The sequence below is a fragment of the Oncorhynchus clarkii genome, chromosome 31 (assembly GCF_045791955.1).
Source record: "Oncorhynchus clarkii lewisi isolate Uvic-CL-2024 chromosome 31, UVic_Ocla_1.0, whole genome shotgun sequence".
Lineage (NCBI taxonomy): Eukaryota > Metazoa > Chordata > Actinopteri > Salmoniformes > Salmonidae > Oncorhynchus > Oncorhynchus clarkii.
The window spans coordinates 32196140-32219494 of record NC_092177.1 but is presented as its reverse complement, the minus strand read 5'-3'; the positions used below and the strand labels follow the sequence as shown (position 1 = coordinate 32219494).

Genomic DNA, 23355 nt, shown 5'->3' with positions numbered 1-23355 from the left:
CAAATAAATGTACTCGAGGAGTCTGATGATTTTTGCACATCGCAAGAAATGCGTCTTCAGATATTTCTGTGCTCGATTAGAGTGGTCTGACCAGAGATGCTAACATCCCCATTGATTGATATCCACTTACGCTCCACACTGACATCTACAGAGAAAACATCACCAGCTTCAACAGTGAATGTACAATGCGTGGTGGGGATTTAAATCTGACGAAGACCAACATTCTCTGAAGATCAGACAAGGCATTCGGCCGCTTCTATCTGGGATCAACCAACACCGCCTGAAAAGGTTAGCAGCATGGTTGCCAACAATGAGCAGAAATTCTAGCAACGCATCTCGGCCGCTAGCTAGTTAAATTGTTTTTCTAGCTCGTTAGCTTTCCTGTTAGCAATAAGCTCGCTAACGTAGACAACGACGGGTTGAGCTAACAATTTAGTAGCAAAAAAACGTAGCTAGTTTGCCATATAGAATTTGTGGAGGGTTACCAATTGAAATGGGGAATATTACACATGTATCTAACGTTAGCAAACTGCATTTCTGAGCTGTAGTTTATTAGCTAACGTTAACTAGCCCGCTAATATGCTAACGTTAAATAGCAACAACCTAAATTCGTTTGCTGGCTAGGTAGCTACAGTTGTAGTAATATTATTTACTTTAATATCAGTTGTGCGTTAACATTATCCAACCATCAAATAGTGTAACTGATTGTGGAACTCTGGCGAGCGTGTGTCATTTCTCACTGACAAGTAGCTAGAAAGCCAGTAGTAGGCAGGCAAGCTTCATATGAGACAATAGAAAAACCGAAACGGGTACAGCCCAGATGCATACACTAAATATTTGTGTTATGTACCTATCTGGATTGTTGGATGTTTTCATTATGTGCATTGCTATGACCGAACAAACTAATATACCAAATTGACCTCCTATAGGGATAAAATAATAAATCCATATTTGGAACGTTTTTGACTGACGGCGACGCGCAACACAGACCAAGAGACTGTGCACGAACGACCGTAGAGAGGACGGCTCGAACACCCGCTGCTTCTAGTTGTACCTACGCCCCAAACCGAGCGTTTCGTGCGAAGGAAGAGACTCCAGAACAGGCCGATTACGAAGATAGCAAGGCGAGGGAAGTAGGCTACGGCAAACCTCCATCTCGCCCAGATACCTCCATTACGTCCACCTACCACCGCCCCCTTCAGCCATGGACCCCCCGAGGACTCGGTCGCGGTCACGGTCAGGTTTTTTTCACTATGGCATGAACGGTAGTGGCAACGGCAATAACGCAATCAACAACGGGAACATGAATGCCAGCGGAGGGATCGGGGTGAACTACCCGCAACAGACCAACACCGGCTGGGCTCCGCACACAGCGCGCAGCTATACAGAGAACCAGCACACCCAGGGGAACTACCTGTCTAGCGGGGCGCAACGCCACGCTTCGCATGGAGCACACAGACACCCCGGCACCGGTAAGCTTCAACGTCTCCCTCCCTTTTCCCTACTAATCTTGATACATCACACCCCGTGCATGGATGAGTGTACCATGCAATTTAGCAGGTGTCAGGCTTGACATGTAAACAGTGCAGTGTTCCTCTTAGCTGTATAACATGCATCTTCAGGGTTCTAGCTGTTTGTCTGAAAATATTTTCTCATCCATCCAGTGTTGTCTGTAGTCAGGTGACTGGGGGGTATGGACAGAAACTGTTAGTAGCATCCTCACTGCTTTTGTGAAAGGCCTGAACTGCCTGTTTGATCAATAAATTGCCTACATTTCCAAACAACATTCATATATTTCAATTATTGAAAGATGGCTCATACTGCCTCCAAAGAGCATTTTTATGGGAGCTTTGGAAAAATGGGAGCTGAATGAGACAGTTTTGGACATGGTAAATTAGCACGTGGGGGTATGTTTTTGAATTGATAGCCCAAATTGATTTCAAGAATAGACGCTCATTATTTGCGCTTCGCAATGTAGTTTTTTTTTATATACAGGGAATTCAATCTGTGTTACCCAGTAGTGTTGTGGGTTCCACTTGCGTTAGAGATGTCGACGTATTCTGTTTAAAACCCAGGAAGTTCCTATTCAAACTCCCATTAGACAGCTCTGCAATTATGTAAAAAGTAATTTTGTTACTCACAAAATATGCAGTTTTGCTGTGCAACTCTTTATGTACACCCATGTTACAGGCAGTATGGACTTCCAAAAATTGACAATTTTCCAAGCAACTGGAGAAAAAAAATTATATTCCACACCTCCAATGCATGAATCACTAATTACTGTCACACACAGGTCAGATGTCAACAACCGCTCAAATAAAATTATATTGATCACATACACATATTTAGCATATGTTCTTGTGGGTGTAGCGAAATGCTTGTTCCTAGCCCCAACAGTGCAGTAATATCTAACGATACACACATCTGTCGACGTACAGCCAGAAGAGGACTGGCCACCCCTCATAGCCTGTTTTTTTTCCTAGGTTTTGGCCTTTTCTAGGGAGTTTTTCCAAGCCACCGTGCTTCTACATCTGCATTGATTGCTGTTTGGCGTTTTAGGCTGGGTTTCTGTACAGCACTTTGAGATATCAGCTGATGTAAGAAGGGCTATATAAATACATTTGATTTGATTGACATCTAAAAGTAAAATAATTTAAGAAATATTCAAATATTAGAATGAGCAATGTCGGAGTGGCATTGACTAAAATACAGTAGAATAGATTACTGCATATACAGTACCAGCTCAATACATTGGAGAGGCAATTTTTGGGTTGCTTGTAAAATAGATATTTAGACATTTTTGGGATGTATATATTGGCTGTGACGGGACTAAATGTAGATGGTTGCTTTGTGAAACTCCTTATTTTGTGAGTAACGAAAGTATTTTGACATTACGCTTGCAAAGCTGTCTAATGGGTGTTTTGAACCGGAGCTTCCTGGGCATTAGAGAGGACGCACGTCATTACATTTTTTTTTTAGAACAAGCTCTATTTTGGTTGGCTCTGGTACGTTCTAATTTACATTTTAGTCATTTAGCAGACTCTCTTATCCAGAGACTCAGTAGTGAGTGCCTACATTCTATTGTACTTCAAACAAGAAACACACAAACTAAATTGCACAACTAATTGCGTTAGTACTAGAGGTCGACCGATTATGATTTTTCAACGGCGATACCGATTATTGGAGGACCAAAAAAGCCAATACCGATTAATCTGCCGTTTTAATTTTTTAAATTTGTAATAATGACAATTACAACAATCCTTATTTTAACTTTAATATAATACATAAATAAAAATACATTTAGCCTCATAAATAATGAAACATGTTCAATTTGGTTTAAATAATGCAAAAACAAAGTGTTGGAGAAGTAAAAGTGCAATATGTGCCATGTAAAAAAAGCTAACGTTTGGGTTCCTTGCTCAGAACATGAGAACATATGAAAGTTGGTGGTTCCTTTTAACATGAGACTTCAATATTCCAAGGTAGGAGGTTTTAGGTTGTAGTTAATATAGTATTTATAGGAGTATTTCTCTCTGTACTATTTGTATTTCATATACCTTTGACTATTGGATGTTCTTATAGGCACTTTAGTATTGCCAGTGTAACAGTATAGCTTCCGTCCCTCTCCTCGCCCCTACCTGGGCTCGAACCAGGAACACATCGACAACAGCCACACTCGAAGCAGCGTTACCCATCGCTCCACAAAAGCCACGGCCCTTGCAGAGCAAGGGGAATAACTACTCCAAGTCTCAGAGCGAGTGACGTTTGAAACGCTATTAGCACGCACCCTGCTAACTAGCTAGCCATTTCACATCGGTTACACCAGCCATTAGGCTGATAGGCTTGAAGCCATAAACAACGCTGTGCTTGCGAAGAGCTGCTGGCAAAGCGCACGAAAGTGCTGTTTGAATGAATGCTTACGAGCCTGCTGCTGCCTACCATCGCTCAGTCAGACTGCTCTATCAAATCATAGACTTAGTTATAACACACAGAAATACGAGCCTTTGTCATTAATATGGTCAAATCCGGAAACTATCATTTTGAAAACAAAACATTTATTATTTCAGTGAAATACGGAACCATTCGGTATTTTATCTAACGGATGAAGTCTAAATATTATTTTTTACATTGCACAACCTTCAATGTTATGTCATAATGACATACAATTCTGGCAAATTTGTTCGCAATGAGCCAGGCTGCCCAAACTGTTGCATATACCCTGACTCTGCGTGCAATGAACGCAAGAGAAATTACACAATTTCACGTGGTTAATATTGCCTGCTAACCTGTATTTCTTTTAGCTAAATATGCAGGTTTAAAAATATATACTTCTGTGTATTGATTTTAAGAAAGGCATTGGTGTTTATGGTTAGGCACAGGCGTCCAACAATTGTGCTTTTTTCGCAAATGCGCTTTTGTTAAATCATCCCCCAGCGTTGCATCGATTATATGCAATGCAGGACACGCTAGATAAACTAGTAATATCATCAACCATGTGTAGTTATAACTAGTGATTATGATTGATTGTTTTTTATAAGATAAGTTTAATGCTAGCTAGCAACCTACCTTGGCTTCTACTGCATTTGCTTAACAGGCACTCCTTGTGGAGTGCAACGGGAGGCAGGTGGTTAGAGCGTTGAACAAGTTAACTGTAATGTTGCAAGATTGTATCCCCCGAGCTGACAAGGTGAAAATCTGTCGTTCTGCCACTGAACAAGGCAGTTAACCCACCGTTACTAGGCCGTCATTGAAAATAAGAATGTTTTCTTAACTGACTTGCCTAATTAAATAAAGGTATAACATTTTTTTTTTTTTAATCGGCGAAATCGGCGCCCAAAAATACCGATTTCCGATTGTTATGGAAACTTGAAATTGGCCCTAATTAAGTTAGAAGTGCGCTATTTGATAGATTCCCTCTACCTAGGGCTTCCAGTGGGGAGACCTGAAGTCAACCTACCCTATGAAAAATAACATGGGTGCCGAGAGTCGGGACAGACAGTAGACTGACAAAACAGCAGTGGTTCCCTGTTATCGCTAGACTTTGTGATTGACAGGCCCCGTCCTATCATTCATCCATAGAAGTTGCGTATCGTTCATTCTAGCGGGAGAAGGCTATACAAACTTCTCTGACTAGCGAATTGAAACTTTTTAAATGGAAAGAAGCCTAGTTAATTTATGAAGTGGAAAAAGTAGCTGGCTGACAATGAGTCTGTTATCGGCTGTTCAGCCGACAGCCGGAGATTATGAAAACACTGCTCTGAGGAAACATACCATTAGAACAGACTGGATTACCTCGAGGCAGAAAGGCATATGAATGAATGCAAGCTTTTAATGAAGAGCTTTTGTAATAGCTCTGCCCACCATCCGGACCTAATAAATAACCTACACAGAGGAATATGTGCACGCACAGACACACCTGGCTCCACACTTGTGTGGCTCACAAACCTACACACATTAGGCTACACAAACCTACACACATTAGGCTCACTTGCCAACACACATTAGGCTACACAAACCTACACACATTAGGCTACACAAACCTACACACATTAGGCTACACAAACCTACACACATTAGGCTACACAAACCTACACACATTAGGCTACACAAACCTACACACATTAGGCTACACAAACCTACACACATTAGGCTCACTTGCCAACACACACTGACGCACTACAAAGAGGGATTTATGGGTATGACTGAAATTCGGTATCTCCCAGCTGTTTGATCCTCCTCCCCTGCTCTAAGCAGATGCCTCTTGAATACTGTGTGTGTGGGTTACAGCGTATTTGGTTTAGTGTGCTGTGAGCAGAGCTCTTGGCATGTCACGCCTCGTAACATTACTTTCAGGGGAATGTGTCTACTGGATTTGGAGGTGCTGAATATGGGACTTCATTTCACCACTGTTTCTCTCCCTCGGTCTGAGCTCGAACAGACAGACTGCATGTTTTGGCCTTGTGGCTCAATCCTGGAGCCAGGGTTGTACGAATCATGCTGCCACTGGCTCAAATAAGTGCCCTTTCTGTACCGAGGCCCAGATACTAGGACGAAGGCCTATATAACCTGGCAAACGTCACCCAACCCGGCCTAATCCTTCCCCTGTGGCACATCACACGGCTCAGTGTCTGGATCTCTGTGTCCCTCCCTGTCGGAGCTGAGCGCCAGTCGCCTGGCTGCTCTTTTCTGTTCTGCTGCCACTGGCTGTGCTTCTTTGAGCTGTCAGTCTCCCCCGACTTCATAGAGCTGTGGCGTCGCAGGGAGAGGAGCGCTGGGAGAGGAGCGCTCTCCGATCTGTTTTTTTTTCTGAAGAGACTGAGGGGGGCTAGTTGGGGGTGGGAGAGGTGAGGGGAGGGGGTGTTTTTGGTTTTCAGGAAACTCCGTCAGCACAGTTCAAGGGCATCTGCCTGTGAAAGATTGGAGTGTGTGTCTGTGTAATATTGTAGTGTGTCTGTGAGGCAGCAGAGGGGGTAGTTTTAAATGTGAGATCGGAGAGATTGTTACGTTGTCGAGAGCATGGTTCTCCCTCTTGTCAGTGGAAGACAGAACATTGTCTGATTTTTAAACCAGGCCATTCAAAGCCACTAAGACACATTCAGACCTAGACTGAGCAGACTTTATCCAGCTATACCAAGTGTGTATATGTTCCCTCAAAGTTTAAATATAATTTGGGCTGCTACTTTCTCTACGGCTGGTAATCGCAGAGAGGGTTAAAAGGAGCATGACTGCTGCTGTATATGTTAACCAGGCCCGTCCAGGTCTGTTTGAGTCTTTGTATAGCCTACTGCCTGGTTTGACCCTCCTGTTATTCTCTCTCTGGCCTATAGGTGTCCTTCACTTCCACCCTGATAACGTCTGCAGTGATGAGCGGGACAAGGTGAGTATATTTCCCTTTCCCTATTACACCTAGTACCAGGACAGCTGGAATGCTGTAGCATGGTGTTAACGTGGAACTGACAGTGTTTTAGCAGCATGAAATCTTGTAAGAAAATATGTAAATATGATGCTTTTAAATTTTTTATAACATGTTCTGTCTAGAGGGCACATAGATATGGTCATTTTCACTGTGTCAAACTTTCATAGAATGTTTGGGAATGATGTAGAGTAAGGCATTTGTGTTTACATTCTATAGCAATATAGAGTGGGAAAGTGGCTGTGCATTTGGACAATTGAGACAGTGCAGTAAATAAAACCAAATAAAAATGGCAGTCTTATCCAGGCTACACAGATTGTAGCACCATAGCCAATCAGAGCTACAGTAGGCCTATATGCAAATAAGCCATTTGACACAAGGGCCTGCCATCACTCACTTTGAACTAGACTATTTACAGGCAGTAGCAACAGCACGACTTTAGATCATTAGAAAGCATTTGCCAAAAGCCACAAAATACACCTGACTGGATTTTTGCACATACAGTACCAGTCGAAATTTTGGTCGCGCCTACTCATTCAAGTTTAAGAATAATAGTTAAGACATCAAAACTATGAAATACCACATGGAATCATGTAGTAAGCAAAAAAGTGTTAATCAAAATATATTTAAGATTCTTCAGTCTCCACCCTTTGCCTTGATAGCTTTGCACACTCTTGGTGTTCTGTCAACCAGCTTAATGAGGTAGTCACCTGGAATGCATTTCAATTAACAGGTGTGCCCTGTTAATTTCAGGAATTTCTTTCCTTAATGCGTTTGAGCCAAGTTGTTGTGTTACAAGGTAGGGGTGGTATAAAGAAGAGAGCCCTATTTGATAAAATACAAAGTCCATATTATGGCAAGAACGGCTCAAATAAGCAAATATAAATGACAGTCCATTACTTTAACACATGAAGGTCAGTCAATACGGAACATTTCAAGAACTTTGAAAGTTTCTTCCACTGCAGTTGCAAAAACCATCAAGCGCTATGATGAAACTGGCTCTCATGAGGACTGCCACAGGAAAGTAAGACCCAGAGTTACCTCTGCTGCAGAGGATAAGTTCATTAGTTACCAGCTTTCAGAAATTGCAGCCCAAATAAATGCTTCATAATTCAAGTAACACACATCTCAACATCAACTGTTCAGGGGTGACTGTGTGAATCAGGCCTTCATGGTTAAATGCTGCAAAGAAACCACTACTAAAGGACAACAATAAGAAGAGACTTGCTTGGACCAAGAAACACGAGCGATGGACATTAGACCGTTGGGCATCTGTCCTTGGTCTGAGTCAAAACCTCAAATTTTTGGTTACAACCGCTGTGTCTTTGAGACGCAGAGGTGAACGAACGTATGATCTCCGCATGTGTGGTTCCCATTTTGAAGCATGGAGGAGGTGGTGGTGGGGTGCTTTGCTGGTAACACTGTCATGATTTATTTAGAATTCAAGGCATACTTAACCCGTATGGCTACCACAGCATTCTGCAGCGATACGCCATCCCATCTGGTTTGCACTTAGTGGGACTTTGTGTTATTTTTAACAGGACAATGACTCAAAACACACCTCCAGAATCTGTAAGGGCTATTTGACCAAGGAGAGTGATTGAGTGCTCAATCAGATGACCTGGCCTCCACAATCACCCAACCTCAACCCAATTGAGATGGTTTGGGATGAGTTGGACTGCAGAGTGAAGGAAAAGCAGCCAACAAGTGCTCAGCATTTGTTCTCAAAGCATTCCAGGTGAAGCTGGTTGAGAGAATGCAAAGCTGTCAAAGGCAAAGGGTGGCTACTTTGATGAACCACAAACATAAAATATATTTTGTTTTAACACTTTTTTGCTTACTACATGATTCCATATAGTTTTGATGTCTTCACTATTATTCTACAATGTAAAAAATAAAGAAACCCTTGGATGAGTAGGTGTCCGCTTTTGACTGGTACTGTATGTAAATACCACAGTCTTCCATTTGGGAAATGTACAGTCCTATTGATCAAACCACGAACAGGAAGGGATCTCCCTTTGACTATTAGATCAACAACTGTTAGCCAGAACAAGATGAACAATGCTAACAGTGGACAAACCCACTCAAACTTTCTCAGCTTGTATTTGGCTGTCAAAATTGCACTGATAAATGATGGGGATTAATAGTAGCCTGCCTGCCAATGCATGCCTGTCCCAACCCAGGTTTTGACAACTCAATGGGAACTTTCCAGCCCGTTTGATCGACGCCAAATACATTTTACAACCGAGAGATATGCGAACTATGGATACGTCGTTTTTAAGTTCAGCCTAGCTAACTAGCCAAATGATTCACATTTCTTGCTAGCTAACCAAATGACACCAATATATTTAGCTGCAGCCATTGAAAAATGTATATGGGGGAAGTTGGCCACTCACCCACTCATTGGTGACTTGACATCCTTCCAACAGTTAGCTTGCTTGCCTCTGTGCTTTTAGCTTACTAAATAAATGGCTACATGAATAGATAAGCTAGCCTATTAGCCACGTTATGATAGACTTGTGATGCCCCCGCTTGTTTGATTGTATTGGCCTTCATTTTGCCTTATTTTTTTTGTTGTCAAATATTGATTTACCTGAAACCGTGTATCTGTATGAATGGCTGTAAGCAGCAAACAATGTACCAGCTGTGATTTATGACCAGAGAGCAATTTTTGTTGGAATACCAAGAAATGTAATGGTGAATTTTTATTAAACTGCATCCATCTATTCTGCCAACAGTACCCTACTCTGCGTCAGGTCCTATTTTGCTAAAAATTCCATATTTTTTTAAACCTTATGAATTTGCGTTTTGTTCATAAAATTGTGAATTTGGTGTTTTTGATGTATAATTCTGTTTTAATATCTGCAAAGTAGTTATCTGTCGGTTCTACTTTAAAAAAGTATCTCTCTCTCTCTCTCTCTCTCTCTCTCTCTCTCTCTCTCTGTAGATGGAGGACAGTCCTAGCCCTAAGCGACAGCGTCTTTCCCAGCAGTCTATGATAGATCTAAGCTCTGCCCCTCCCCCCACCCCATCTTCTCCCATTCGTCCCTGGGAGCTACCCCACACCCCCACTACCTGGGCCCCACCCCCACCCAGTCGCAGACCACACCCACACTACATGCCAGAGCGATGCCACACTCCTGTCCGCAACCGCCGCAGGTAAGTGTGTGTGTGTGTGTGTGTGTGTTAAATGTTACAATTGGTTCAGCATCATTGTAGAGTAATTTTTCATCGGGACATTATCTGATGTGATGAGGACGTTTGGTAGAAAGAGACTGACATCTGAATTTCTCTTCTCCCCCCCCCCAGTCCTCCAATGAGACGCCAGCGAGGCCGCCGTGACCGTCTCCCCCACCACCACCCCCCCCACCCTCATCACCACCACTACCACCACCATTACCACAACCCGCACCATCACCCCCACCACAGCCTCTCAGCAGGGCTTCAGGATGAGAACTACCGCCACCCCGTCCCCCCTCAGAGTTACCCCTACAACCAGCCTGAGGAACGCCCCTACCACCCCCCCAACCTGTCCCCTCGCCCCCTCCACCACCCTGCTAACCTGTCCCCCAGGCTGATGCACCCTCATCCCCAGCCTCACCCCCCTCAGCAGCAGAGCAGTATGGTGCTGGACCTCCATGACCAGGTCAGTGAGGAAACAGGAAGCTGCTTTTTACAGTTGTCAATAGAGCATTATTGAATTTGATTAGGGTAATCCTTAATCCTTCTACGTGGGAGTTCAGGTAGTGTGGTTGTTTGAACTCTGACCTTTGACTTCTGCTCAGGTGTCGTACCCAGTCTCTCCCCCTGGCGGCCCCCCCGGCCTGCCCTCCCACTCGGCCCCCCAGCAGCTCCCAGCATGCTCGGTGGTCTTTAGTGGGCAGCACTACCCTGTCTGCAGTGTCCCTCCATCTGTGAGTTCAACTAGCCTGACTGTCTGACTTGTGTATCTCTTTGATACTCTTGACACTGATCGTATGCCTACTTCATGTACAGTGCCTTCAGAAAGTATTTATACCCCTTGATTTATTCCACATCTTGTTGTTACAGCCCGATTGCAAAATTGATTAACACAAAATAATTCACCCATCTACACACAATACCCCATAATAACAAAGTGAAAACATGTTTTTAGAAATATTATTATTATATTGAAAATGCATAAATATCTAATTTGCATAAGTATTCACACCCGAGCCAATACTTTGTAGAAGCACCTTTGGCAGAAATCACTGCTTTAAGTCTTTTTGGGTGAGTCTAAGAGCTTTCCACACCTGGATTGTGCAATATTTGCCCATTATTCTTTAAGCTCTGTCAAAATGGTTATTGATCATTGCTAGTCAATTTTCAGATCTTGACAGGGATTTCAAGTAGATTTAAGTCAAAATGAACTCTACCACTCAAACATTGTCTTCTTGGTAAGCAACTCCAGTGTAGATTTGACCTTGACCTTTTAACAGAACAATACAATTAATCTCCCAGTGTCTGGTGGAAAGCAGACTGAAGCAGGTTTTCCTCTAGGATTTTGCCTGTGCTTAACTCTTTCTGGGTTTTTTTTTTTTAATGCCATCGGGGGTACGCCAAATAAAAATATGATTCACATTTAAAAAACATCTACATTTTTTTTTATCTTCACATTTTCAAACAGTACATTTATGTTTTCCAATGGGGCAATGCGTTTGGGTGAGGTTTTTTTCTCACCTGAGTAGCCTCGTTTCACTACCAAATATATATATTTTTTTTAACCATCTAGTGTTAAGCGAAATAATGCCATATCAAATAATGAACATCCAATCACATTAACCGTTACTCTCTCATGGGAAACCTTCACTCTTGCACAGACATTTAGAAACAAAACATAACAATTAAAATAAAAAAAATAAGCCACATGAGTTTGAGTGAGAATAAAGACTACTTTTGAGTAGTAAGACATGTATAAAAGCAACAGATACCATTAATGTGAAGGGGCTAGAAACGTCTTATATGGTGAGCTACCAATTGGCTACGACGGGCAAGCCAAATACTGTTGTGGAGGACTTCATTCTTGCTGCTGCTGGGACAATGCTGGGGGTAAAGGCCAAAACTATACAGACAATGTCTTCATCAAACAACACTTTCATAACCTCGGTGACATGGCAGGAGATGTTTTGAAACAATTACTGCTTTGCATACGAGCCAGTGAATTGTATACGTTACAGCTGGATTAGTCAACAGACGTGGTGGGCCTGGCACAGCTCCTGGTATGTCTGTTACGTTTATGGCGGGTCAATTAAGGAAGATATCCTCTTCTGGAAGCCAGGATAATATGATATTTCTACTGGACAGCTTTGTGACATTAAATGGACTTTGGTGGTCAAGATGTGTTGGTATTTGTACTGATGGCACAAAAGCCATGACAGGATGACCTAGTGGAGTGGTAACGCGCGTGCAAGCAGTTGTTCCCGAGGCCACTTGGGTACATTGCAGCATCCACCGAAGAGGACTTTGTTAAAGCAAGGCCCCTGAACTGTCGTGAATCTTCTGCACCATGCAATGATATGGGCAGCGACCATGTAACGCTTTTACAACGTACAGAAGTGCCCTGGTTTTATTTTTATATATTTTTTTTATTTAACCTTTTATTTAACCAGGTAAGCAAGTTGAGAGCAAGTTGAGAACTGCGACCGGGCCAAGATAAAGCAAAGCAGTGCGACGACAAGAACACAGCTACACACAAACAAACATAATACAATAGAAAAATCTATGTACAGTGTGTGCAAATGTAATAAGGTTAGGGAGGTAAGGCAACAAATAGGCCATAGAGGTGAAATAATTACAATTTTGCATTAATACTGGAGTGATAGATGTGCAAGTAGAGATACTGGGGTGCAAGAGGGTAAGTAATAATATGGGGAGGAGGTAGTTGGGTGTGCTATTTACAGATTGGCTGTGTACAGGTACAGTGATCGGTAAGCTGCTCTGACAGCTGATGCTTTAAAGTTAGAGAGGGAGATAAGACTCAAGCTTCAGATTTTTTTTCTTTTTTTTCGTTCCAGTCATTGGCAGCAGAGAACTGGAAGGAAAGGCAACCAAAGGAAGTGTTGGCTTTGGGGATGACCAGTGAAATAAACCTGCTGGAGCATGTGCTATGGGTGGGTGTTGCTATGGTGAGATGAGAAGGCGGGGCTTTACCTAGCAAAGACTTATAGATGACCTGGAGCCAGTGGGTTTGGCGACAAATATGTAGTGAGGGCCAGCCAACGAGAGCATACAGGTTGCAGTGGTGGGTAGTATATGGGGCTTTGGTGACAAAACGGATGGCACTGTGATAGACTGCATCCAATTTGCTGAGTAGAGTGTTGGAGGCTATTTTGTAAATGACAACGCCGAAGTCAAGGATCGGTAGGAGAGTCAGTTTTACGAGGGTATGTTTGGCAGCATGAGTGAAGGATGCTTTGTTGCGAAATAGGAAGCCGATTCTAGATTTAATTTTGGATTGGAGATGTTTAATGTTAGTCTGGAAGGAGAGTTTAGTCTAACCAGACACCTAGGTATTTGTAGTTATCCATATATTCTAAGTCAAAACCTTCCATATAGTGATGCCGGGCGGGCGGGTGCGGGCAGCAATTGGTTGAAGAGAATGCATTTAGTTTTACTTGCATTTAAGAGCAGTTGGAGGCCACGGAAGGAGTGTTGTATGGTGTTGAAGCTCGTTTGGAGGTTAACACAGTGTCCAAAGAATGGCCAGATGTATACAGAATGGTGTCATCTGCATAGGTGGATCAGAGAATCACCAGCAGCAAGAACGACATCATTGATATTTACAGAGAAAAGAGTTGGCCCGAGAATTGAACCCTGTGGCACCCCCATAGACTGCCAGAGGTCCGGACAACAAGCCTTCCGATTTGACACACTGATAAGTAGTTGGTGAACCTGGCGAGGCAGTCATTAGAGAACCCAAGGCTGAGTCTGCCAATAAGAATGTGGTGATTGACAGAGACGAAAGCCTTGGCCAGTTCAATGAATATGGCTGCACAGTATTGTCTTTTATCTATAGCGGTTGTGATATCGTTTAGGACCTTGAACGTGGCTGAGGTGCACTCATGACACGCTCGGAAACCAGATTGCATAGCGGAGAAGGTACGGTGGGATTCGAAATGTTCGGTGATCTGTTTGTTAACTTGGCTTTCGAGGACTTTAGAAAGGCAGGGCAGGATGGATATAGGTCTATAACAGTTTGGGTCTAGAGTGTCTCTCCCTTTTGAAGAGGTAGATGACCGCGGCAGCTTTCCAATCTTTGGGGATTTCAGACGATACAAAAGAGGTTAAATAGGCTTGTAATAGGGTTTGCAACAATTTCGGCAAATAATTTTAAAAGAGAGGGTCCAGATTGTCTAGCCCAGTTGATTTGTAGGGATCCAGATTTTGCAGCTCTTTCAGAACATCGGCTGTCTGGTTTGGGTGAAGGAGAAGCAGGGGTGGGGCTTGGGCAAGTTGCTGCTGGGGGTGCTGAGATGTTGGTTATCAAGGGGCAAAGTATTGACACTTTTTAAAATTGAGAGACGAGGTTAAAGTCCTCCTATACTGACCACAATTTTTACTTGTCTGACCACTTGCATGGCGACAATTTTTTTCACATGACTGGCCTATCAGGGCGACAATTTTTCTCGCCTGAATGATCTGAATCTAGGATTGACAGGGACTCTCCACAACTATATTCAACGTGCGGGACAAAATTTAGGCAATTATTAAGAAGTTGGAGCTCTTTTCTGTCTGCATTAAGAAGGACAACACACAGGTCTTTCCATTATAGTATGATTTTTTTTTGTGAACTCAAGCTTACGGACAATGTCAAATGTGATATAGCGAAACACCTGAGTGAGCTGGGTGCGTAATTACGCAGGTACTTTCTCGAAACGGACCACACAAACTGGATTTGTTATCCCTTTCATGCCCTGCCTCCAGTCCACTTATCGATATCTGAACAAGAGAGCCTCATCGAAATTGCAACAAGCGCTTCTGTGAATGATTCAATTCAATTGAAGCCACTGCCAGATTTCTGGATAGGGCTGCGCTATCCTGCCTTGGCAAATCGCGCTTTTAAGACACTGATGCCCTTTGCAACCACGTACCTATGTGAGAGTGGATTCTCGGCCCTCGCTAGCATGAACACAAAATACAGGCACGGACTGTGTGGGAAATGATTGAAGACTGAGACTCTCCAATACAACCCAACATTGCAGAGTTATGTGCATCCTTTCAAGCACACCCTTCTCATTAACCTGTGGTGAGTTATTCACCATTTGATGAACAAATAAGGTTTTATGTAAGAAAGTTAAATAAAGAGCAAAATTATTGATTATTATGTCATTTGTGCCCTGGTCTTATAAGAGCCCTTTGTTACCGGTTGTAACAAACTCACTCATTTTTATGTTTAATGAATGTATTGTGTGTGTGTGTGTGTGTGTGTGTGGCAGGCTTACAATGATGGCAAAAAAAAACATTTGAGTATGCTGACCCTGGTGCTAAAGGGGGTACGCAGCTGGAGGTTGAATGTTTGAAGGAGTACAGGACTATAAAATGTTTGGGAACCACTGCTTTATTGTCTTGTTGCAAACAATGCATGTTTTGGAATATGTTTATTCTGTACAGGCTTCCTTTTCACTCATTTAGGTTAGTATTGTGGAGTATCTACAATGTTGATCCATCCTCAGTTTTCTCCTATCACAGCCATTAAACTCTAACTGTTTTAAAATCACTATTGGCCTCATGGTGAAATCGCTGAATGGTTTCCTACCTCTCCGGGAGCTGAGTTAGGAAGGACGCCTGTATCTTTGTTGTGATTGGGTGTGTTGCAGCACCATCCAAAGTGTAATTAAAAACTTCACTATGCTCAAAGGGATATTCAATGGCTACTTTTTATTATGTTTTACCCATCTACCAATAGGTGCCCTTTGCGAGGCATTGGAAAACCTCCCTGGTCTTTGTGGTTGAATTTCTGTTTGAAATTCACTGCTCAACTGAGGGACCTCACAATTATCTGTGTATGTGGGTTACAGAGATGAGGTAGTAATACAAAAATAATGTTCAACACTATTGCACACAGTGAGTTCATGCAACTTATGTGAATTCTTAACACACAATTTTACTCATTACCTTTTTATGTAAGCTTGCTAAAACAAAAGGGTTGAATAGTTATTGACTCAAGACAGTTTGTTGTATTTTCATTTTTTATGAATTCAAAAAAGAATGTGAAAAAAATTCCACTTTGACATTATGGGGTTTTGTGTGTAGGCCAGTGACGATGTGGAAAAGGTCAAGGGGGGTGAACTTCCTGAAGGCACTGTACCTCCTTCCCACCCTGTTTTCCATCAGTATGTGTGTTCATATCCATGTGTACGTAATGCAGCTTTGTCGTGGGTGTCAATAATTGGAGCCTTTTGTGTATCTACTCAGGACCGGTTCCTTTACTGTTTCTCCACTGTATTTATCCTGGATTCTAGACAGCTCACTGTAGTAGATCTACTGCTGTGCATATCATTCCTAGTATATATTTTTGGTGCATGTACTCATAGATTGCATTTGGGTTACTGGTCATGTTTGGATTGGTTAGGAGCTAGTAACACACCCACCAGCATTTTTGCTGCCCTGTTAGGAGCTAGTAACACACCCACCAACAATTTTACTGCCCTGTTAGGAGCTAGTAACACACCCACCAGCATTTTGCTGCCCTGTTAGGAGCTAGTAACACACCCACCAGCATTTTGCTGTCCTGTTAGGAGCTAGTAACACACACCAGCACAAGCATTTTGCTGTCCTGTTAGGAGCTAGTAACACACACCAGCATTTTGCTGTCCTGTTAGGAGCTAGTAACACACACCAGCACAAGCATTTTACTGTCCTGTTAGGAGCTAGTAACACACCCACCAGCATTTTACTGCCCTGTTAGGAGCTAGTAACACACCCACCAGCATTTTACTGTCCTGTTAGGAGCTAGTAACACACACCAGCACAAGCATTTTACTGCCCTGTTAGGAGCTAGTAACACACCCACCAGCATTTTACTGCCCTGTTAGGAGCTAGTAACACACCCACCAGCATTTTACTGTCCTGTTAGGAGCTAGTAACACACACCAGCACAAGCATTTTACTGCCCTGTTAGGAGCTAGTAACACACACCCACCAGCATTTTGCTTCCCTGTTAGGAGCCAGTAACACACACCAGCATTTTGCTGTCCTGTTAGGAGCTAGTAACACACACTAGCACAAGCATTTTGCTGTCCTGTTAGGAGCTAGTAACACACACCAGCATTTTACTGCCCTGTTAGGAGCTAGTAACACACCCACCAGCATTTTGCTGTCCTGTTAGGAGCCAGTAACACACACCAGCATTTTGCTGTCCTGTTAGGAGCTAGTAACACACACTAGCACAAGCATTTTGCTGTCCTGTTAGGAGCTAGTAACACACCCACCAGCATTTTACTGCCCTGTTAGGAGCTAGTAACACACACCAGCACAAGCATTTTACTGCCCTGTTAGGAGCTAGTAACACACCCACACGCATTTTGCTGTCCTGTTAGGAGCTAGTAACACACCCACCAGCATTGTACTGCCCTGTTAGGAGCTAGTAACACACCCACCAGCATTTTACTGCCCTGTTAGGAGCTAGTAACACACACCAGCACAAGCATTTTACTGCCCTGTTAGGAGCTAGTAACACACCCACCAGCATTTTTGCTGCCCTGTTAGGAGCTAGTAACACACCCACCAGCATTTTGCTGCCCTGTTAGGAGCTAGTAACACACCCACCAGCATTCTGCTGCCCTGTTAGGAGCTAGTAACACACACCAGCATATTGCTGTCCTGTTAGGAGCTAGTAACACACCAACCAGCATATTGCTGTCCTGTTAGGAGCTAGTAACACACCCATCAGCATTTTGCTGTCCTGTTAGGAGCTAGTAACACACCCACCAGCATTTTACTGTCCTGTTAGGAGCTAGTAACACACCCACCAGCATTTTGCTGCCCTGTTAGGAGCTAGTAACACACACCAGCACAAGCATTTTGCTGCCCTGTTAGGAGCTAGTAACAAACCCACCAGCATTTTGCTGTCCTGTTAGGAGCTAGTAACACACACCAGCACAAGCATTTTGCTGTCCTGTTAGGAGCTAGTAACACACACCAGCACAAGCATTTTACTGTCCTGTTAGGAGCTAGTAACACACCCACCAGCATTTTGCTGTCCTGTTAGGAGCTAGTAACACACCCACCAGCATTTTACTGTCCTGTTAGGAGCTAGTAACACACCCACCAGCATTTTGCTGTCCTGTTAGGAGCTAGTAACACACACCAGCATTTTACTGTCCTGTTAGGAGCTAGTAACACACCCACCAGCATTTTGCTGCCCTGTTAGGAGCTAGTAACACACCCACCAGCATTTTGCTGCCCTGTTAGGAGCTAGTAACACACCAACCAGCATTTTGCTGCCCTGTTAGGAGCTAGTAACACACACCAGCACAAGCATTTTGCTGTCCTGTTAGGAGCTAGTAACACACACCAGCACAAGCATTTTGCTGTCCTGTTAGGAGCTAGTAACACACCCACCAGCATTTTGCTGCCCTGTTAGGAGCTAGTAACACACCCACCAGCATTTTGCTGCCCTGTTAGGAGCTAGTAACACACCCACCAGCATTTTACTGCCCTGTTAGGAGCTAGTAACACACACACCAGCACAAGCATTTTACTGTCCTGTTAGGAGCTAGTAACACACCCACCAGCATTTTACTGCACTTGCTATAACATCTGCAACCAATACACTTTGTATAGAGGAGAGATGAAATCATAATGTAATATGGTATTTCTCGCTCTCTCTCTCAGGTTCTACAGACGTGCTCTGTGCAACATCTGCCCATGCCCTACCCGTTCCCCTCTCTGCTTTCCAGTGACCCCACCTTTCTCCTGCCCCCTCCCCACCTGTCCCACCACCCCCCTCACATCCCCCAGCCCGGACAGTTTGGATCCTACCCCACACAGCAGGCCAGATCGGTGAGTGGCGCTAGGGTTTTACAAATTGGGGGGGGGGGGGGAGCGCGCACACGCGTGTGTTCAGTCTAGCATTACAAGCCATTTGAAGCTCATTAATGACATCTCTCTCGTTCTTTTTACCCTAGCCGTTACAGAGGATAGAGAATGACGTGGAGCTGTTGGGGGAGCACTTGTCGTTAGGGGCGGGTCTACACTACCCCCCTGCGGCCCACCCCGGCCTGCCCCCCCACTCCACTCAGCTCCATTTCCTCTCCCATGAGCCTCTGCCACAGGAGTTCTTTGGAGTTGTGAGTGTCTCTTGCCTCTGCTCATTACCTTGTAACCCTTTCATGCAACACCAGAGGGATTGTTGCATCATTATCTTGTAACTTATTTAAAAGGCCTGTTTTGGATGTTTTTTCAGTTGGTCATATGAAATCCAGTAATTATTTCTCCCTTCTCTTTCAGTCGTATCCTAACTTCATGCCACGGCGTATCCCAGGACGACGCTACCGCTCGCAGCAGCCACTGCCACCCTCGCCTTACCACCCCAGTTTCCTGCCTTACTTCCTGTAAGTCACCATTCATCTCTAGCTCTACATCATGGGTGTTGTAGCTTAGACAATCAGGAGACTCTGCCCTATTGGTTGGAAGTAGCCGACTCTTGTGGCATAGCGTATTTGTGCGAATACAGTCAAGCTCTTTTGTACTCTGTCACATGAGCTGTGTATGCGCAGTGTCTGTAGGTAAGTGAGTTTCTCTCCCTGTCTGTCAGCTCTATGCTGCCAGTCCAGCCTACAGGCCCTGCCATCAGCCTGGAGCTGGACGTAGATGACGGCGAGGTGGAGAACTACGAGGCTCTTCTCAACCTGGCCGAGCGTCTGGGAGAGGCCAAACTCCGAGGACTGACTAAGGGAGACATCGAGCAGCTGCCTTCCTATAGGTTCAACCCCAACAACCACCAATCAGAACAGACGCTGTGAGTACTTCCCCTGGACCTACCAGAACCGAGGATGCTATCCTCCTCGCCGAGTATACAGCTGGTGGTTTTGTTGAAATGTTGTAATGAAGTTGTGTTGCAGGTGTGTGGTGTGTATGAGTGACTTTGAGTCTCGTCAGCTGCTGCGAGTTCTGCCCTGCAGTCATGAGTTTCACGGGAAGTGTGTCGACAAGTGGCTCCGGGTGAGTCTCTCGCTCTAGTATTTCACAAAGCACAATCAACTACACTGAACAAAAATATAAAACGCAACATGTAAAGTGTTGGTCCCATGTTTCATGAGCTGAAATAAATGATCCCAGAAATGTTCCACACGCACAAAAAGCGTCCGCTCTAAAATTGGAGAGAAATACGTTTGTTTACGTCCCTGTTAGTGACCATTTCTTCTTTGCCAAGATAATCCATCCACCTGTCACGTGTGGCATATCAAGAAGCTGATTAAGCAGTATGATCATTAGACAGGTGCATCTTGTGCTGGGGACAATAAAAGTCAGCTCTAAAGTGTGCTGTTTTGTCACACAACACAATGCCACAGCTGTCTCAAGTTTTGATGGAGCGTGCAATTGGCGTGTTGACTGCAGGAATGTCCGCCAGAGCTGTTGCCAGATAATTTAATGTTAATTTCTCTACCATCATCTGCCTCCAACATCGTTTTTGAGAATTTGGCAGTACGTCCACCCGGCCTCGCAACCGCAGACCACGTCTACGCCATCCCAGGACCTCCACATCCGGCTTCTTCACCTGCGTGGTCGTCTGAGACCAGCCACCTGACCAAACTGGGTTTGCACAACCTGAAGAATTTCTGCACGAACTCAGAAACCGTCTCAGGGAAGCTCATCTGTGTGTTTGTGGTCTTTAGTGGTCAAATGCTAACTTTCGATTGCCACTGGCACGCTGGAGAAGTGTGCTCGTCATGGCTGAATCCCGGTTTCAACTGTACTGGGCAGATGGCAGACTGCGTTTTATTCATGTGGGAGAGCGGTTTGCTGATGTCAACGTTGTGAACATGAGTGCCCAATAATGGCAGGGGGGTTATGGGCAGGCATAAGCTACGGAGAATAAACACAATTGGATTTTATCGATGACAACTTGAAAGCACAGCGATACCGTGCTGAGATCCTGAGGCTCGTTGTCGTGCCATTCATCTGCCGCCATTACCTCATGTTTCAGCACGGTAATGCAAGGCCCTGTGTCGCAAGGACCTGTACACCATTCCTGGAAGCTGAAAAAAGGTGTCAGCTCTTCCATGCTCTGGATAAACGCGTATGACCGTGTTCCAGTTCCCGCCAATATCCAGCAACCTTTCACAACATTTGAAGAGTTGGACAACATTCCACAGGCCACAATCAACTCGATGCGAAGGAGATGTATCGCGCTGCCTGAGGTAAACAATGGTCGCACCAGTTACTGACTGGACTCCTGATCCACGGCCCTTTTTTAATATATTTTTTAAGCTATCTGTATACCAAGTCATGTGAAATACATCGATTAGGGCCTAATGAATTTCTTCCAATTTCCTTATGAACTGTAACTCAGTTAACTCTTAAAATGTTTGCATGTTGCGTTAATATTTTTGTTCAGTTTACTTCTGAGTTGGTAACAACACTCCAGCTGGAGTGTTATCTGAACAGGTATAAAGCCAAGGTTGGCGAAATATATATTTTTTCATCTTGCTTTTAACGTTTCTTTCTGTGTAGTTGGCAAACACACGTTTCTAAATACTGTGAAACATCTTCTGTCTTCATACCTAGTTCTTGATTCAACTGAAGCTCTCCAAAATGCTCTCTTAATATATATATATATTTATTTATTTATTTATTTATTTATTTTTATCTGAAGTTCTCCTGTAATGATCAAGTCATCCCTGCATGTTAACGGACTATGTCTCCCTCTCTGGTTGTCTCTTGCTCCAGGCTAACAGGACGTGTCCCATCTGTCGGGCTGATGCCTCTGAGGTCCAGCGAGACTCAGAGTGACCACCAGGGGGAGACAACCACTCTGACTGTCAAACAATTTTAGCACTGCCCCCCCATCCCTCCCCTGCATCTCTTTTCCTCCTGTAACTACTGCCCCCCCCCCCATCCCTCCCCTGCATCTATTTTCCTCCTCCTGTAACTACTGCCCCTCACTCCACTTTCAATCTCTTTTTGAAGTGTTTCAGCCTCCTCTAACTCTGCCCTCCATCTCTCCTTTAGCCCTCTTTCCCTTCTGTCCTCTTCATCCTCACACTCCATTCCCTCTGGTCCAGCCCCCCCCCCCCCCCCTTGTGTCTCTCTAGCTCTGGATGTCCCTCAGCTGAACCCGCTGGAGGGTGGGTGGGTGTGTGCGCACAAGCCAATGTCCACACGTATGATTCCTGTCCGCTGGTATGTGCCAGCGTTGGGTTTGTGTGTATGAGAGACTGTATTTTTAGTTAGTCTCCGATCATGTATTTGTGTGTTTAGACTTGGGTATCCACATGTAGCTGACACTTAAGGGCCCATGCCCCTCCGCTGCCTCTCTGTAGCCTGAACTAGTTGCTTTTTGTTTAGTTTCTCTGCCTGGCAGTTTACCTCATTGTTACCACGACGACACGCTTCACTGTATTCCTCTGAAGTTTCTCATTATTTTTATCTTTATTTTTGTTCCTTAAAAGATGATTAGTTTGTCTGACTTTGCAGTGGCACATGTGTTATATACTGTATAAATATATGAATATCTGTATACCAAATAAAAGGCTTGATATGAACTTTTTTTTTTTTTTTTTTTAAATCACATTTTTGGACCGTTTTTTAAAAATGAATTATGAGATGTGATGCAGTTGGGTTTGATTGTGCTGGATTGATTAGTCTGTTCTGGATGTTAGACTTTACGTGGTGGTTAATTAATAAAATAAATGATACACTGATCAGTCTGCTGTCTGGTTCATGTAGAGCGGAAACGCCAGAGCAAACGATGGCAGAGTGAACTTCCAAAGTAGAAGCTGGGCGTCCTATCGCCTCTCACCACGGAACGCGGTCCGTCAATTTCCCGATGATTTTCCATGCTTGTCAACACCGGGAAGGTGATTTCCTTACCCCACGGACCACCTGCTGCTTTTAGCCGTTAGTAGTTCTGCTGTGTTTCTTCTCTCCAATAGATGGTGACTGGCTTTCTGTATTTGGGCTTCAACCGTAATGACGTCATACTGCCAACAGGTGGCGTCACTGTTCTTTGTAAGGCACGATTTATTTTACAGAGGGGATGGGTCTCAATTGAAGGGTCGAGCAACCGGACGGTTTCTGGTATCAAATCCCGGGTCCGAAGGGGGACAAAAATCTAACGCCAAGTGAACTGGCAACAGGAGGGTTGCTGGTATGAAATCCTACATGCAGTTGTGCCCTTAAGCAAGGCCCTTAACTGCCAACGGCCGCACCCAGTGTGGCAGTCCCCCGCACCTCCCAACAAGTGTCTTTCAGAAGGG

At 44.1% G+C, this 23355-nt stretch overlaps 1 protein-coding gene across 3 annotated transcripts; it reads left to right on the top strand.

Moving 5' to 3' along the window:
• The first annotated feature begins 89 nt into the window (after positions 1–89).
• On the top strand, positions 90–22800 carry LOC139390672 (E3 ubiquitin-protein ligase RNF38-like). 3 transcript variants are annotated; one of them, XM_071137948.1, is made up of 12 exons: positions 90–288; positions 930–1472; positions 6828–6877; positions 9861–10072; positions 10223–10559; positions 10699–10827; positions 18770–18937; positions 19063–19224; positions 19385–19488; positions 19692–19895; positions 19999–20098; positions 21827–22800. In XM_071137948.1, exons 2-12 carry the CDS (start codon positions 1205–1207, stop codon positions 21887–21889), a joined length of 1797 nt encoding a protein of 598 aa, XP_070994049.1. In that variant the 5' UTR covers positions 90–288; positions 930–1204; the 3' UTR covers positions 21890–22800. The 3 variants fall into 3 exon arrangements, with proteins under 3 accessions (XP_070994049.1, XP_070994048.1, XP_070994050.1); XM_071137947.1 differs by having other exon boundaries at positions 125–1472; XM_071137949.1 differs by lacking the exons at positions 90–288; positions 930–1472 and adding an exon at positions 6615–6634.
• Positions 22801–23355: the final 555 nt, after the last annotated feature.